Source organism: Rhinolophus ferrumequinum, chromosome 9 (assembly GCF_004115265.2).
Source record: "Rhinolophus ferrumequinum isolate MPI-CBG mRhiFer1 chromosome 9, mRhiFer1_v1.p, whole genome shotgun sequence".
NCBI lineage: Eukaryota > Metazoa > Chordata > Mammalia > Chiroptera > Rhinolophidae > Rhinolophus > Rhinolophus ferrumequinum.
The window spans coordinates 48,911,314-48,928,943 of NC_046292.1; the positions used below are offsets into that span (position 1 = coordinate 48,911,314).

Consider the following 17,630-nt stretch of genomic DNA (forward strand, 5'->3'; position numbering starts at 1 on the left):
CTCTGTGATGTAATGATTTTTTTCCTAGTTATGTTGTCAGACCGTAGGAGAAATGTCCCCTTATGTTGTTGTTCCATAGGGTTTTAAAGAAGCCTTTCCCTTCCTCCCCATGTCCCTTCCTTCTCCTTTCCCTCCCATATGCCACCTGCCTTCTTAGCCTCCAGAGCCTGCTTGAAAGGAACGGAGGATCGCAGGACCCAGGGGCCTGGGCCCCTCTGAAAGGCTCCCGGGGTCACTGGGGACCAGTCAGGTGACAGATTCTCAAGCCAAACAGCCCGAGTGCCATAGCCCTTCCCACTTAGGCAGCAGCACGGCATCCAGATCGCATCCCTGGAAGCTGAGAAACCCTGGGCTCCACCCATCCAGCCGGCACAATTACCTCTCTCTGGATTTCCACTGGGGTGAACGAAGGGGCTTGAAGGCGCTTACAGACGCCAGTGGCGCGATATGAAAAACGTGTCATTTAGAAGAAAGTTGCTTTCCTACAGGGACTGCACTTGGCAGCATCAGCCACACTCCACCTGGAGCAGCCAGGCCGCTTGTGAACACAGAGCAGGGAGCGGGGTGGGACGCGCTGGCTGCTGGACTCGAACTCCGAGCGAAGCCGGGCTCCGCGGGGTCTGGTCAGAGGCCGGCTGGCTGCCCAGGTTGCAGTGGGAGGAAGGGCGTGCACAGCTGTCTTCCGTTGGGCTATGGCCACCCCTGCCTGCCTACTCCCTTCTCTCCCGCCCCAGAAACTATCTCAAGCGTTTCCAGTTTGATTCCAGAGCCCCACTCGGGTGGGTTCTTTTGTTTCTTTGTTTTAATGACAGTTCCCAGCCGTTGGCATGTCATGCGCGATTAATTCCCTGGCTCTCTTGAAGGCAGCTGGGGTGAAATTTCTTCTGCATCATCCTTTTGGGGATAATTGTTTATGATGTGACGTCAGCCGGATTGATTTTTCTCTGGAGAGACAGAGAGAGAGAGAGACAGAGAGAGAGAGAGAGAGGGAGAGAGAGAGAGAGAGAGAGAGAGAGAGAGAGAGAGAGAGAGAGAGAGAGAGAGAGAGAGAGAGAGAGAGGTGTGCGGGGAACAGGGGGACAGAGACTGACATTTGGAATTCCTTCAGGGCAAAAGGAGATGGGAATGTGAGCTTAAATGTGTGCAGCTAAGAATTTAGGCTGCACGGAATTAAGAAGTTTCTTTTTTTAAAAAAATCCCCTTTGCAGCCAACCACTTAGGTGAACCTTTCATGCCAGAGTCCCCTGTTAGGGTGGCAGCGTCTAATAATTAATCTTGGGTACCCAGCCGCTGCAATAGGTTTAATAAGACGAAGAGGAGGGGCGGGGGAAGTGCGTCACCAGGTGGGGAAGGGGCTGTGCAGTTGTCGACAGGCGGCCGGGGGTGGGGGTGGAGGGGAATGGGGACGGGAAATAGGTTCTGGGAGCTCTCCGGGGGTATTGTGTCAGGAGATGCGGGCTGGCTACCATGTGACGCGGTCCAGAGCTGAAGGGATTGGCGGAGGCAGCGCAGGCGGTGCAGCTCGCCGGCTTGCTGTTCCTCTCCCTTTCTCTCGCAGCATCTTCCTGGGAGCCTGTAGGTGAAGCAGCACCAGCAGCATCCATGGCCTATCTTTGGGGTTAACACTTGTCTCCTTCCATTGGCTTCAGCAACAGCGGGCAGAGCAGATTTCTCTGCAGCGGCAGCAGTGTTATGAGGGCTTAGCTGGAACCTGGAATCGTATCCTCCTGTATTTTTTTCAGACTCCTTGGAATTGAGGAATGCTATTCTGCCACCATGATGGAAGGTAGGATGCTTTCTGCTGTGGTTGTCTGGCTTCAGGCAACGTTTGGGCAAAACAGCGTTGAACAATGTCTACAGCCTGTTTGTGGCTGGTCTAGAACCTAGTTGCCAGGATTTGCAAGCAGAAATGCTGCAGTTTCCTTGCAGTGGACCAGGGCTCAGACTCATGGAATCAAACCACAGGGCTTCTGTTTAGCTCAGAACCTACAGAGCTCCCAGCTCTTTTGAGAGAGAAAAACCTAAAGTGCTTTCAGGGAGCTGAGATAGAGCTACTAAAGAGCTTGCAGAGCAAATAAGTTGGGAGAGAAGATAAGGTTGTCTGCTCTGGGTTCCTGGGACTACACTGATTAAACATTTACAATGGAAACTTGTTTTCTGAAATTGACATTAGACAGAAGAGGTCATTGACAGAGTTATCCATGCTGTCATTTTCAATGAACTGTTTAATGTTTTTTAATTCTTGTAAGATATTTATATCTCTTAATGCAATTTGCATTATTGTTGGGGTGAGAGGTGCAGCAAATTTGGTCCATAAACTATAGTTTTACGGGAATGTCATTGCAACAGAATGAGCAATATAAGGAAAATATCTAGGCCTCTTGGCTCCCGATTCAGGGTCTTATAAGGTTTTTTTTGTTTTTGTTTTTGTTTTAAAAGAATCTCATGCTTCCTAAATGCATTCCCTGTGCAATGGTTCTTATCCAAGCATCAAATGATTACTTACTGATTACCTTTTTCATTCAATATTAAGTGTAAGGAGGAACTTTTCGTGGGGAGATGTTGTTTAAACTATATTTTATTCTACTAAATTACCCTCTCAATTCTGAGAGAGTGACAGCCAAGATTACTTCAAAAAAGCAGCAAGCTGATTAAGAAAGAAACAGGCAGTCCGAACCTGGCTTTGATTTTCTGTGTTCACACTACAGGATGGTGCTAAACTCCTGGCCTTTCCTAAGATGACAGGCAGAAATTTGTCCCCAGCCTGGATTCACAATGCAGAATCGGGTACATAATGGGTCTTAAATCAGCCATAAAAATGGCAGAGAGGCCACCTCTTAATCCAAGGTCTGTCCTACAGATTTTAAACATTCCTTAGAAATTTTCCAAAATGGAATAAGAAGAGGATGGTTTCCAAAAAAACAGCAGTATAGCCTGTACTTATTTGTCAGAAATGAATTCTTTTTGCTGTCTCTTCCATCATGTCAAACATTGTTAATGTGATTTGGGGGAATGAAGGATTCTATCGTCATGGCTCACATATTTTAGAGAATATCTTTAAAAGAGAAATTGGGTATCATTTTGTTATGGAGCCGGGTCTTGTTTGCAAAGGGGTTTCAAGCATTTCTTTAAATACAGGCCTAAATAAACTGAGATTACGAATGCTCTAAGATTAAATCATTTCCATTAATTAAAAATGGATTTAATCTCTGGATAACAAGGTAAGACAAACAGAAAGAGTATTATTGATGTACTTTTCAATTAAAAGCTCATGTGGGTTACCCTTTTCAGAAAAAAAGAAGTCTTGCCTATAGAGGTACTGTAGTTCTCCAGCTAAATCTTATATAGCATTTCTTAAAAATAAATCTGCACACATTCTGATTAAATTTTAATCTTACACAGGGAAGTGGAACATCTTTCATTTTACTTCTTGCCTTGCAAACTACGGAGTTAAAGTGCCTTCTTTGAAGGAAGTAACATTTACTGATGCTCATTAATGATTCTCCTGCTAATATTGTCTATTGTGTCATGCCAGAATGTCATTTCAAAGCCCTGTGATAAGCTTATTTGAGCTGCCTAAACTGAAATGAGAACTGTAACAAAGACTTATGTTGGAGCTGAATTAGCACTATTACTCTGGGTTTGCCAAATGTATCTAATGAAGGATGTTATTTTAGCACTGTTATGAATTAGAGGTAACACCATAGATGCAGTTACTGTCTGTCAAATCCTTGCAAAAAAGATTGGACGGGTGTTACCATTGGCTTAAAAATTTTAATGAAACTAATAATTTTATCTACCCATGGATCCTACTTACATGCTTTTCAAGTCTTGTTATCTTAATAGCTCAGTGACCTTAGAAGGGCAGGAAGGAATCTTAACTAGAAATCAATTGGCTTGTCCATGGTCTTGCAACTTAGTTGCCAGTCTTTTGGGAAACATATACACACATGTTTCTGATATTGCATCCCAGAATTTCATTTCTGAATTTCTCTTACTCTGAAGGTGTGGTATAGCAGTTATTATTTCCACTTACATCATCTCTGGTGGGCTGTGAGAATGTGTCACCAAACATCTAGACAGTTAAAATGATGTCTCTTCTCAGCTAGTACATGTATCATGCACACCACACTCACACAGTTACACACACATGCAGCCATCCGCACATGCACACTGTTCTAGAAAAGGAGAGAACAGTATATATTCTCTCCCTTTCTATATATATTTCTATATTCAGTAAAGCGTTTGCGACTGCTGCTCAGGAAAAGCATGGCCATGGCAACTTTTCAAAGCTGCTTCTCTAGTTTGTGCAAAACAGGAGTAAACAAATGTTCATCAGAATGGCTCATAGTCTGGTTTTGTGTCCTCATTTTGATGGAACAGCATATAGCTTCCATTAATTTGATGCCTCTTGGAAATCCTTGTCATAGATGAGAAATATTACTACCTCCCCAGTGATCCTAATATCGCAGAAGGCAGTGAAACAATTCTACAGGGACCTCAAGCAAGTTACCAGTAGTTTGTGGCTCCATGGTTGAATTCAAATATTTTTATTTAAAAATATGTTTTTAAGAGACTTGATTTGTTGACTCCTGCTTTGTATATTTTTTGAGCAGTGGTTGGTATTGAGTTGTGTCTTTCCTAAAAGAATGCCACATGATATGGAACGTTGTGTAGTACGAATGTGCAGGGAAAGACGATAAGCAAGGCAAATTATGTGCTAACTGATGTATATATTGGCTAAGCTTACAATGCAGTCTATGTGATTAGGGCAACTGTTCAAGGAGTCTATTGTTTTTCACATATTGTCATTAAAATTTGAAAATGGCGTTTTCACTACCCTTCTATGGATGATAAGTGAAACTGAATCAGAGTTTCTTAGCACATCTGTGTCTTTGTAAGACAATCTGAGAAGTTTCCCCTTGTCTCTGCAGAACTGCACTGAAAGTACTTGTGTTTTAGTTCTGTATCCAGGCTCTCAGGTATTACACTGGGAAGATAAGTTTTTGGGTGCTAATGGTTCATCTTATGTAACAATTTTTTTTTTCTAATTAACAAGCAGATTTTTAAGGGTTTACTGGGTTTAATGAATTTTATTATATTTACTATTCACAATGACTTATAAATAAGTGTATTCTGTATACAGTAGTTTTGCAGTCCTTTTTCTAAATGGCAAAAATAAAAAATAATACATTGAGGCAGAAATATGGTGGAATGGAATTTGAACCCAAGTTCATTAAACAACAGCACTCATATTTTTGATCCTCATAACAATTTAAATAGAAACTTTTTTTTTTTTTTTTTTTACTTTGCATCAAGATGGTCATGTTAACCTAATTGAAAAAAGTAGGACTTTGTCTCTTTGGTGGTATATTCTGTCTCTCTTTTGAATATGAGTACTCACAGAAACATGACTTTTAACTCCTACTAGTTAATGGCTTTTGTCTCCAAAATCATGATTTAGAAAATTTTGAACAATTCTAGATTGATTGTTGCAACTGACCTTCTAACAGTAAAGGTTTCTTCTTCTTCTTCTTCCTTTTTTTTTTTCTATCTAGAAATGGAGTTTTATTTACTTGGAAAATTCTTTGATATGAAATTTTTTGAAGCTGGAACTATTCATTTTCTAGTTAGCTAAGAAGTTTTCAAAGGAATGCTTCTAACTCTCCTACCGATGCCCTTCCCAGAAATGGTGAAATTATTTTGAGAAATCTTTTTTTTTTTTTTTTTTTTTTTTTTAAGGAGGGCACAGCACACAGTGGCCCATGTGGGCATCGAACCAGCAGCCTTGGTGTTATTAGCACCACACTATAACCAACTGAGCTAACCGGCCACCCCTTTATTTTGAAAAATCTTAAGCATGCAAACAAGATTCCAATATATGTTCCATCACAAATGTGATTTCTCTCCTTCAAGGCTCTGTCAGAAAGAGCCTCCTTATGTGTATGTATAAGTTCCCATCCAACTCCAGGGGTCAACTCTAAATCTCCAAAAAGAACAGTTAGTCTTTTAAAAAAAATAACTTAGATAAACCATGCTAGAAGACTCTGGATAATTCTTTCTGTTGAATTTGGCACATACAACTATCCATGTTTCAAATAAACAAGTTGTGGGAAGTCACCAACTCACAATTTTTGTTTTCCTGAAAGTTTGTTTGTGAATTGCTCTCTTGATACAAGTTTTCCCATAGGAATAGTGATACAAATGGTGGTTAGATTCTCACACCAGTCCGTCAAAGGCTATTAAAACCATTACCTATTTGAAATACTAAATATTTGCTATGAAATGTGTCAAGAACAGGACAGTTACTATAGTAATTAGCCAGAAGGGAACAATGGAATTAAATGTGTTTTCAATTTCTAATGTTGCTATTTGAGAGAAAGAAGGTTTAATCAGAGGACACTGAGGAGATGGAGAGAAAATTTCAAGGGGATTTTTTAGGTATATTTTCAGAAGTTTTAGAGACTCATGACACTGGATTTTTCAGTTATGTTCAATTTTACTTCCATGCTTGTGGTTTACCTTTTCGCGATTTGATTTTATATCTACTGCTGTTAAATTGTGATTACTTTTATTATGTAAACTGACAAATGGAATTAAGAAAGGTGGAGAGAATTTACTGAGATGAGTGTAAAGGAGTTGGAAGGTTGAAAAAGCTTAAGGGATTATAATGGATTTGGGCTCATGTATCTGAAAAAGTCTCTGAGGAGAAATTAACTGAAAAGGAAGAGGTCATAAGTAGATAGAAGGGAATTGGGGAGCATGTCAAGGGCAGGATCCCTTTGAGAAGAAAGTGGGGTGTGAGGGAGAGGTATTGGGTCTAACTCATTTCTATGCTGACTTCCAAATATTTCTATGAGCACAGGACGGCTTGCTTACCAGTGAGAGACCTAGTGGGGAAGGAGGTTTATCTTAGAGAGGAGTGAGTTTTTGGAACTGGTAGCCGTTTAAGGGCCTCTGCAGAATATTATAAACATATTTAGTATTTTATTTGAGTACCTATTTCATGTCACTTCCTTGTTTAAAAAAACTTCTGTACCTTCTCATTTCTCTTAAAACCCACAGCATAAAAGAGCCTGCACACTCTGGCCTGCTGTGCCTCTTCAAGCTCATCTAATGCCTCACTTACACTGACAGCTTTGCTGCCTGTCTCAGAGTGTTTAGAACAAATACTTTCCTGCCTCAGGTCTCTTGCTCTGTCTAGAACGCTCTTTTGGCAACTCACAGAGTAACTGATTTCTCTTGTGGTTCTAGCAACACTGCCATCTCCTCAGGAGGCCTTTCCTGTCATCTTTGTCATCCCACACTCCCAAGTACACACCCTGGGTCATTGAGTCCATCTCAGCCCCCTGTCTCTCCTCAGAGCTGTATTTACCATTCATGGTTATATAATGGTATATGGGTTGACTCTTTCATTCAGAGGTAGCTCCATGAGCGCAGGAATCTGATCTATCATTGTCACCTCTGTATCCTTAGCTCTTGACACACAGTGAATGCTTAGCACGTTTCTTTATTGAATAAATGAGTGAAACCAGTTGTAAATGACTGATGACTTTTAAGCTATTGTGGGGTATTACTTTGGGCGTTATGGTGAATATAAAAAAGTACGTGCTCAGATATATTCTCACTGAAGAAACAAAAGCTATAAACATGAAATAATTAGGGACAAGATAATGTATTATGGAGTGCTAAATTGTGAGATACAGATAATACCTTTTGAGAAGCAAAAGAAAAAAAAGAGTCCATTTGAAAATGTGTACTTGAACTTCAATGATTTTGATGATTAACTCCAAGGAAATGATTTCATAATGGAAAGAGACACGTTATAGCACAGCTAGTCAAAGAAATTTCCAGGAATACCAAAGGCAGTGTTGTTAATATTCTGTACATTTTTTTTTTCTTTTGCCTGTCTGCTTGCCTTGTATTTTTGCCTTCACTTTCTCTACTTTTATAATTCTTTCTTCCCACCTTTCCCTTCCTAGACTCTCTTTCCTTTTGTCTGGTTTATGACCAAATCTGAAAATGGTGGCTTAGAGAACGAGAAAGTTTGACTTGGAATTTGGGAAAGTATTTTTAAATAAATAAATGAATTTAAATGAGTGTAATGTTGTATGATGTCTTTGTGTATACAGTGGCAATGTGATGGTATATGAGATTTTTAAGACACCAAATTATTCCTAATCGGAGAATTTGTTAATCTTAGAAATCCGATACATTTGCTGAATTTATGCAGTTTGAATTTTTTTGGTAGAAAGAGCATGGACCCAGAAGTCAAAGTTAGGTTTGAGTCTAAGTGTTGTGACTGCTTGGCCATATGCCTTAAGAAGGTTACTTTACCTTCCTGGGGTTCTGTTTCCTTGCAAACAAAATGAGAGAATTGATCCTCCATACCTTTGGAACTTCCAGCTCTAAGTGTCTCTAGTATTTGCTGAATAGTTTGGATTCCTCACATCTACTCCCTCCAAAGTTTGAACCCAAATGATTGACTCCTCTCCCTCCCACCTCAAAATATATTTGTCTCTGACCCCAAAATAATTCAAATGTATTACCAGCTGCTTAATATTGGTTTAATCTTCCTCTACTGGTCTTTCGCATGTATGCCACAAGTTAAGTTTGCATCTTTGCTGTACTGGAAGACTAAAGTGCATTTATGCAACCTTCTTTTACTGCTCCTAGCATAGAACTGTTTATGTAGTCATCAAAAAACGTATACCGAATGCTTATTAGGTGTTAGGTATGGTTCTAGGTGTTAGAAGTTCAACAGTGAACAAAACAGATAAAAATTATTGCCTATATCAGCGGTGTTCAAACCGCGGCCCGCGGGCCAACTGCTGCCCGCGATCCATTTTTTATTGGCCCACAGCAAATTCCAAAAATATATTCTGTTTACTTAAATAAACCAGGTGAGGCAATACGTACTTCACCTTGAGTGAGTGGCCCGGCTGTTTGTGTATTTTACTGCATACGGCCCTTGGTGAAAAACGTTGAAAAAAGTTTGGACACCCCTGGCCTCTATGGAACTTCCTGTTTGGTGCAGGAGAGAGATGATAAAATAAAACAAAATAAAATGCTGCGTACATTAGATGGGGATAAGGACTTTGAATAGGAATCCAGTGGAGGAAGTAGTGGGAGGAGCGGAGTAGATGGGAACGCAGTTGTAAAGAGGGTGGTGATAGAAGGCCTCACTGAGAAGACATTGGAGCACACTTGAGGGACGGGAGGGAGTGAACAGCCGTGTGATAATTTGGAGCAAGGGTCTCAAGAGGCAGGGGAAAGAGCAAGTGCAAAGGCTCAGAATGTGGGCAGAAAGCATGGAGGCCAGTGCATCTGGTGCAAAAGTCAGAGGAGTGTTCAAGAGAGGGACTCAAAGCTGATAGTCAGATAGGCACCTATGAGTCCCTTTCAGTGGTAGGAAAGCCAGTTTCCTTTTGCTGAAGTCAGTCACCATGCGCCTGTGCTATCCATTGTCAAGCAACAAGTGGGCATTCAGCAGCCTGACATTCTGATACTGGTTCCGTCAGGCGACGGTGCTTCTTGGACTCATTCTTCCCGCATATTTAAATAAATGGATGAATATCATGCTCTTGCCTTAGCATCTGGTCCCGAGCCCAAAGTTGGAGTTGAGAGTTTACCTACAACTCCAGGCTTGAGCATTTCCATGCAAGAGATATGGCCCCATGATAAGGGTGGTTTCAGGATCAGAGTTACACATCAACTCACAAATGTTTTGACTATATACTAAAGACCTTTATTTTTGTTTTTGGTTCATATCAACTTCTGTTATGCCTCAGGACTAGTATTTTTGGATTTTTTTTAAAGGCCACACAGAGTGACTCATGTTACAGATCTTTAATAAAGAGTATGATAAGGAAAATATTGTGTGACATTTGCACACACTTCGAAGTTTCCAAAATGCTTCATTCATTCAACAGCTACATCTGGAGCTTTTTCCTTAGTCTCAAGTGCTGTTCTATGCACTGTGAATATGACAGCAAGGAAATGGCAGCTGTGTTTTGTGTCCCCAGAAACTTTGAGTCTAGTATATGTTCTCACATACTCGTGCACATATTTTATTCTCACATCATTTCTGTGTGATGGAAACCATAGGTATTACTATCCTAATTTCAAATACAAGGCAACTAGGGCCCAGTGATGTCAAATGACTTGTTCAAGTTGACCCCCTTACCACATGGCAGAAGCAGCATTTATTATACAAACTTGACTCCTAGTCAAGTACTCTTTATTGGCTTATTAGTATAACTGGAAAGTTGTGCTCATATCTGAAATTGTTTGGCCTGAGTTTCTGGCTGACAAGCAAACAGCAGATCATCCAAATTTGACATGGTATTTCAAAAGCCTTCTTCAGAACTAAGCAGGTTAATTTTATTATCAGGTCCTGATTCTTCAGACCAGCCATCAGCCTGAAGAAGACTATCTAATACAGAAGTGTTTTTATCCCAGTGGGCTCCTTCCAGTGGCATCCACTAGTTTCCTAGAATTTTATGATGAAAGGGACATGTGATACCACCAGGCCAGTGGACGCTAAACTTTCACAGCTTACATTCTACAAAACATTTTATCAGCAACCCTGGCTCCCGCTATGAACAAAAGCCCTTTCTCCCTGAGAAGGACAGCTAGGTGTTCACTGACATTCGTGAAAGCCTTGGCCATTATCACAAAAACATGATGGTGTGGGCTACCAATCTAGTCCAATCTCATTTTGCAGTTGTGGAAACCAAAGCCAAATGAAATAACTTATCCAAGGATTTTTGTTCTCTCTATAAGAGGACAAGTCAAAGTTTATTTTAGTAATGATTCCAAAAATGTGAATAGACAAAGACTTGGAACTCATGTGTCTCTAACGTTCAAAGGTGCTGAGGCTGGTTGGGTGACTGCCCAAAGAGGCACAAATGAATGTGTCCCCAGGGTCATCCCTCTACTGAGTACACATACAATGTGGCCATTTATAGCTCTCTCCTGTGTTCCATGGCTTATGCATCTGCTGTCAGTGAGTCAGTACTGTTTGGAGGGAAGGACCTGGACTTGAAGGGTCCGTACCTCCTGACTAGCTCTGTGACCTTGGGTGAGTTCTGGAACGACTTTGGCTTCAGCTTCCCCATTTGCAAGGTAGGAATAATGCTGGCTCTCTTCCTCGTAGAGTCACTGTGAAGATCAGATAAGGTAATAAATACGAAAGCATCTGAAAATGTGGCACAAATGCTAGTTATTTTCTCAGATGACTCTCAGTTTGATTGTGGCTTGTGGGTGTCTTGGCATTCAGTGGCTAAGCATTATGACTTGCTGTTTTGGTTTTCAAGTACATTATAGCTGCATCTCTTCTGCAGATAGGCCTTACAGATGTCCCACTTCTCTTCATCATACTGTTAATTGCTAGCATATTCTATCATCCTTATTCTCAATGTCCAGGTGCTACAGTGCCCCTTTTCAAGCATGGAAGGCATCGCTAATTAATCGTAGTTGTCTTTCTCTCTAGCCTTGGCCTCTATCTCAACATTGCATACCAGGCCACCTCTGCCAGTTGATTTAGAGTTAGCACATGAGATAATATCAGTTTTCCTTCCTACCATGAGCAGTTTCCCAAAGTTGAAATGAAGTGAATATAACTAAATCATAGGTGGTCTAGCTGTGCATCCAGCCTGTACAAATGTCCTTAATGAATCCCTGAAAAATAACATTGTGAAAAATTGCTCCCAGTACCAGTTATGGTAGCAATGGTAGTAAATGGTCTGTAAGCCCTGTAGCAGGTAGGGCTATTGACTTTAACCATCAAGTTTTTCTTAACCGCCTTATGCCTCCAATTCAAAGAATTGTGTCTACCAGCAAAGCCAGACTCAGTATTTAGATTCATTCCTGATTCCTCATTCCTTCCTGCTTCACATCAGTAGGTCCTCAGGAGCTACAGATTATCCTTATTAAATAGCTCTTGACTCTGTTCTCTCCATGGTATCCCCTGCTACCACACCTGGTCAGACCTTGTGGCTTCCACCTTCCAGTCCATTCTCCTCACAGCCATCAAAGAGATCACTTTCCTCTTCTGCCTTTGATTATTCCTCATCCTTTTAAGATGAAGTCCAAATGCCTCAATGTGCCATGAAACACTTGCACACATAGCCTGCCTTATACCCTCACAGCCGACTGCCCCAGCCAGACAGGAACTCCTTGCTTTTCTCCTCCCCTTGCATATGATACTCCTTCCCTTCTCTGTATGGTAATAGTCTGTTTGATGATTCAAAGCCAAACAAAGGGGTTTTTTTAAAAAGCCTTCCCACATTCCCCCATGTTGAGTGAGGTGCTCCTTTTCCTGTGCTTATTTAGCTCTCAATTCTCACCCCGTCTACCCCCAAGGGCACAAAAGCAGAAGGTTTTAGAGCACTGGCTTTGGAGTCAGATTGACCTAGGTTAAACCCCATCTGTGTGACCTTGGGAAGCTAGTGAACCTTTTCTCCTCTGGGAAGGGAGAGTGATAATCACAGTCTCTTTTTCATGGGTAATTTAATAGTGTGAGGTTGTAAAGATTAATCTGAAACTGTACTTGTAGCACTCAGAGTTCTCCAGAGATACAGAACCAATAGGGAAGGGTGGGGGTGAGAGAGAGAGAGAGAGATTTTTAAGAAATTGATTTACTTGCTTGTGGGAACCCACATGGAAAATCTATGATCTGTAGGGCAGGCAGGCAGGCCAGAAACGGAAGTAGGGCTGCATGCTGCCATCTCGAGGCAAAGTGTTAAGCTATCCATAGATCTTGGCTGCTAGTTCCTGTTCTTCTACCTACTTTGTTCCTCCCTCAAGGACCAAGGACTCGGCCAGAGTAGGGGCCATGTCTTACTCATTTTTGTATTCCTAATGTGTGGCATGTGTGAGTGCTCAGTAAATAACCAGTGAATGAATACAGTCCTGTTGAGGCATCACATACTTTGGGGGGAATAATCAAGCTACCCAGTATATGGTTATCATGAGAATTAAATGAATTAATAACATTTAAACAGTATTTGGTCCACAGTAAAGCTTATTAAATGGTACTCTGCTGGGCACATCAAAGGCTCCAGCATAATTCCTGGATGTCAGGCAGGATCCAGGACTGTGCTCTCCCGACCGTCCCCAAAGCACCCTTCTGCTGTGTAGGATCACTCTGGCTGAGAGCCCTCTGCTTCCAGGAGCGTGCAGTTAATCTAGCATCTCACACATTCTGCCTGACTCCTTTAATTGTTTTCCTCTCATTTTAAGAGAGACCAGATGTCATCACAGAAAACTTGGAAAATAGGGAAATACAGAGAAGAAATTAAAATCACATTATTATGAAATAACCAACCACTGCTGCAATTTGTTGAGGGTAGAACATGGGCTTTGGCGATAGACAATCTGAAGCCCGTTAAGCTTCAGCAATATCATGAGTCAAGTGCGTGAAATAATACCCACCACATCAGATTGTGGGGAAATGAAATAAGACAGTGTATGGACTGCACTTAGCACTTACCTGGCATATTAAGTAAGCACTTGATGAATGCTAGCTCTTAATGCTTTATAGTCAAAATATATATTTGTGTCAAAGAACCCAATTTTATTATAACATAACATGCACATATGTTCATATATGAATAATATATATACATACACACATAACTTTATCACTTTACATTAGATTGTAACCATTATCCTAGGCAGCATGCATATGTATTAAAAGCATTGGATCAGGAGACAAACTTCCTAGATTTAAATCCTGATCTCTCTACCCTGACCAAACGTGTGAGATTAGACAAGTTATTTAACCCCTTTGTGCCTCAGTTTCTTCTTCTGTATGAGATAATCTCTATCTGAAATTATCATAAGGATTAAAGGAGGTGGTTTTTTTTTAATTTTTTATAAACTTTTATTTATTTGAAATGTGTTTTTCCAGGACCCATCAGCTCCAAGTCAAGTAGTTGTTTCAATCTAGTTGTGGAGGGCGCAGCTCACAGTGGCTCATGTGGGAATTGAACCTGCAACCTTGTCGTTAAGAGCACCACACTATAATCAACCGAGCTAACCGGCTACCCCCAAATGAAGTTTTAATATGTTATACACATAGTTATTATTTTATTATTATATATTATATATGTGATATATAAAATAAAGAAAGAACAATACTTGGTACAGAGTAAATAATCAAGAAATGTTAGCTGTCATCATCGTCATGAAACAGTCTCCAAAGCATTATTTTTACTGATTGTATAATATTCCATCACATCTTAATTTGTTTTACTCTTCTCCTGTTCAACATTTAGACTGTTGGCTGGAGCTTGATTTGTGTGCTGAAGTAGAATGGCTCATAATGAGTCACCTGGTAGGGTAGGAATTCTCGATTCTCATGTAATAAGATAGGTTGGTGAGGAGGTAAGAGTTCCAGGTATTGGGTTCTAGTCCTGGCACTGCCCCAGCCAACTGAATGACCTTGAACAAGCCATTTAACGTTAGGAAGAGAAAGCAAGATAGTAGATAAAGAAATTGATTTCAATTCAAAAAATCCTAACATCTCTTGGCACGATTTTTTATTAGCTCTTAGGAGAATGAGGCCAAGAATTTGCCAGGTGGGTAGTAATTGATTTTTATGTCCTCTTTGAAGGCGCTGGCTGCATATCTTGGGCAAGTTACCATCTCTTTATTATCCCATGTGTAGAATCGTAAATGATGTGAGCTTCCCTGCCTTTCTCACTTGGTGGGAAATCTCAAAGCACAAAATGTATATGAAAGTATCTTTAAAGCTATAAATATTTCTATAAATGCACTGTAGTGTTAGGGCTAGTATTATATTTAGTACCTAGGAAACTCTGTTTTCAAGTGAAGGATTAGGTTAGATAATTTGGTGGGTGCTAACTAGTTTTACGATTCTGTAATCTAATCCTAGACTTTCAGGATGCGTCCACAGTACAGTTAACCCCTCTCCCCATACCTTCCACCTTTCATGTCTACAAATGATTGTCCTTATTTCTGGATACCAGGAGAGAAACACCTTTCCCAATTTGACGAATTATTTATTTGAATGGGGAATGCTATATACATCATTTTGGTAAACTGGAAAAAATATTGTTTCAGTAATGAATATGTAGTAAGACAATTTTAAAATACACTTTAAAGTGTGTTTGACTGAAACCTATTTTGGCCTAGATTTACAAATCCAAATATAGTCCTTTATACAATTGCAGCAGTGCCTAGTCCACTCAATCTAACTGCCAGCTCAAATTATTTAATCTCCATTTCTTCTCTTGAGTTTTCTATCTTCTATCTTCGTGGCAACCCACCTCAAGGCGGTATATTGAAGAATAGAGTTTGTTGTTCTCTTGATAAAGTTTGACTAAGATACAGAGGACGATTTTTTTGTGTGTGACAGTAGAATGCATTGAACTAGCTACGGTTCTAGTTATGGGATACAAGTGAGCGGAACACATAGAGTTCTTGCTTTCAGGGAGCTTACATTCTATTATGAGGAGACAAAACTAACAAACCAAATAAATAAAAAAGAGTTTCAGATGGTGGTAAAATCAATGAAAAAAATAAATAAAAATCATATGGGAGACAATTAGGAGTGGTGGTGAAAGCTACTTTTGGTGGTCAGGAAAGGCATTTAAGCTGAGACATCATCACATTGTGACATGGAAAAATCTGGAAACAGACTATTTCAGGAGTGAGAATTGCAGAGGTGAGGATTTGGAACTTGGTAAGCTCAAGAAACAAAAGGAAAGCCTGTGTGGCTACAGATCAGTGAAGGAGGAGGAAGGAGACAGGAGAGAAGGAAGGCAGGATTCAGGTTAGGTAGGGTTTTCTGAGCAAAGGAAATGAATCTGGAATTTTTTCAGAGGGAACGGAAAGCCACTGGAAGGGTTTAAGGAGAAGTCATGCTTCCATTTGCATCTTCAAACAATTACTTCAGATGTTGGATGGACTTGAGTAGCTACATATGGCATTGCTTTATTTTTTCTCCTTTTGAGAGGAGGCTGTCTTGAATCTGTGTTTGAGCAATAAATACTCTGATTTTATTTATTTATGTTTATTTTCGGGAAAGCTAAGAAAGATTGGAAAGGATTGTGGTGCCCTTCCCAAAGCCCTTCGGCATTGTCACTACTGAGGTCTGAGGGCTCGAAGTGAAGTTTTAATTCAGCTGTTGAATAAACTCTTTTTCTAACGCAAAAGGTACTGATATTAGACTTCTTCCAATGCATGTGGACAGGTGAAAAAAAAGAAGATATTAGAGATCTCAGGATGTGTTTTTTTCCCTCATGTATTTGTTTTGAAATGGCTTTGAAGCACTTTAATTCTTTGACAATCATTTTGATACTGAATCAGTTAATTTATTAGGCTGGCTTTCATCACTAAAGCTCTTTCTCTCTAGTCCAGATCAGAAAGATAGAAGTACTTAGGAGGTCTTGCTGTTGACAGAGGTTGATCTCTCTGTGTTCCATTTTTCTCCGCAAATGTTTCCATTAAACCCTCTTGTGTCCTCTCTGAATTTCATTGACAGAGATCTCTACTGTCTCCTTTAACTAGATTTACCTGTAGCTCCTCTCTTCCCACCTGCAACTGCTGTAACCTGCTCTAAAATTTGTAACCTAGAAGAAAATATATGAGGTTTCTCATAGGTGAGATTTGTTCCTTTTCCAGTCTTCTCTATATCAGGGACTCTGGTTTTCTTTTCTAATTACTTATATGAAATAGCAGGTAAGTGCACAGGCTTGAAATCCAACACAGACCTGGGTTCAAATCCTGCCTCTACCACTTACTGCTGTATGCCTTTAGGCAGGCCTGAGCTTCTGGGGTTTGTTGTTTGTTTATGTGTTTATTTCTTTCTTTGCTTTTTAATCTACTACAAATTCACAAACTTGTCAGCAAGTATTTATTGAGGCTGCAAACATTGTGCTGGGTACTAGGTGTATATGGTGAGCAAACATCATGAACAGCCCCCCTTGTGGAACTCACAGTATGGTGACAAATAACAATAAATTAATACAGATAACGAAATGACTGTGAGAAAAGTGCTGTGAAGGAAGCACTGAGTGTGATTCTCAAAGAGCTTTTTAAATATGAGACCTAACCTGGTCAGGTGAGGATGAGTCAAAGTGGTGGCAACCATTACACGACGCTGTGTTTTGAACATATTTCTTGAGACCTTTGCATTCAATTGATCATTGCTGTTCTTATTGTTGTTATTCCCATTGCCATTGTCACTGTTAGTATTCCACGTACTTCATGCCCGTATCTACCCTTGCTTCAGGGAACTTTCCAGAACTTGACACACGGTGCTCCAAAAACGTCTATTGACAACGTGCTTGGTTAGTTGCCGAGAACTGCCCCCATCTGTGCTTCCTGACTCCTGGCAGCTTACCTACTTTCTGACCTGGTATCTGAGCAGTTTCTGGGGCTAGCCGCTCACATTTTGGGTTCCATCCGTATTCTGACTCTCCCAGGTTCCTTAGAAGGCTTCTGATCTTATTGCTCTATTTTCTAGATGAATGTTAACCAAATCCCAACATGACAACTGCCTTGTTGCTACACTGTTCCAGAAGGAAGAAGGAACATATGAGGAAATTTTCTGAAAGAAAAAGAGAGCGCCTCTCTCTCTGTTTAAGCCCTTTCGAAGA

General features: G+C 40.4%; 1 protein-coding gene across 27 annotated transcripts in view; it reads left to right on the forward strand.

Moving 5' to 3' along the window:
- Nucleotides 1-1,446: 1,446 nt before the first annotated feature.
- Nucleotides 1,447-17,630, forward strand: part of SGIP1 (SH3GL interacting endocytic adaptor 1) — a 195,438-nt gene continuing 179,254 nt past the window's right edge. For 7 of the 27 annotated variants that reach the window (XM_033114772.1, XM_033114776.1, XM_033114786.1 and 4 more), the window contains exon 1: nucleotides 1,449-1,786. In XM_033114772.1, coding sequence (XP_032970663.1) covers nucleotides 1,777-1,786 — 10 coding nt within the window. In that variant the 5' untranslated portion in view covers nucleotides 1,449-1,776. Of the gene's footprint in view, nucleotides 1,787-17,630 lie in introns of all 27 variants that reach the window. The other 20 variants (XM_033114780.1, XM_033114788.1, XM_033114781.1 and 17 more) reach the window with 6 other exon arrangements.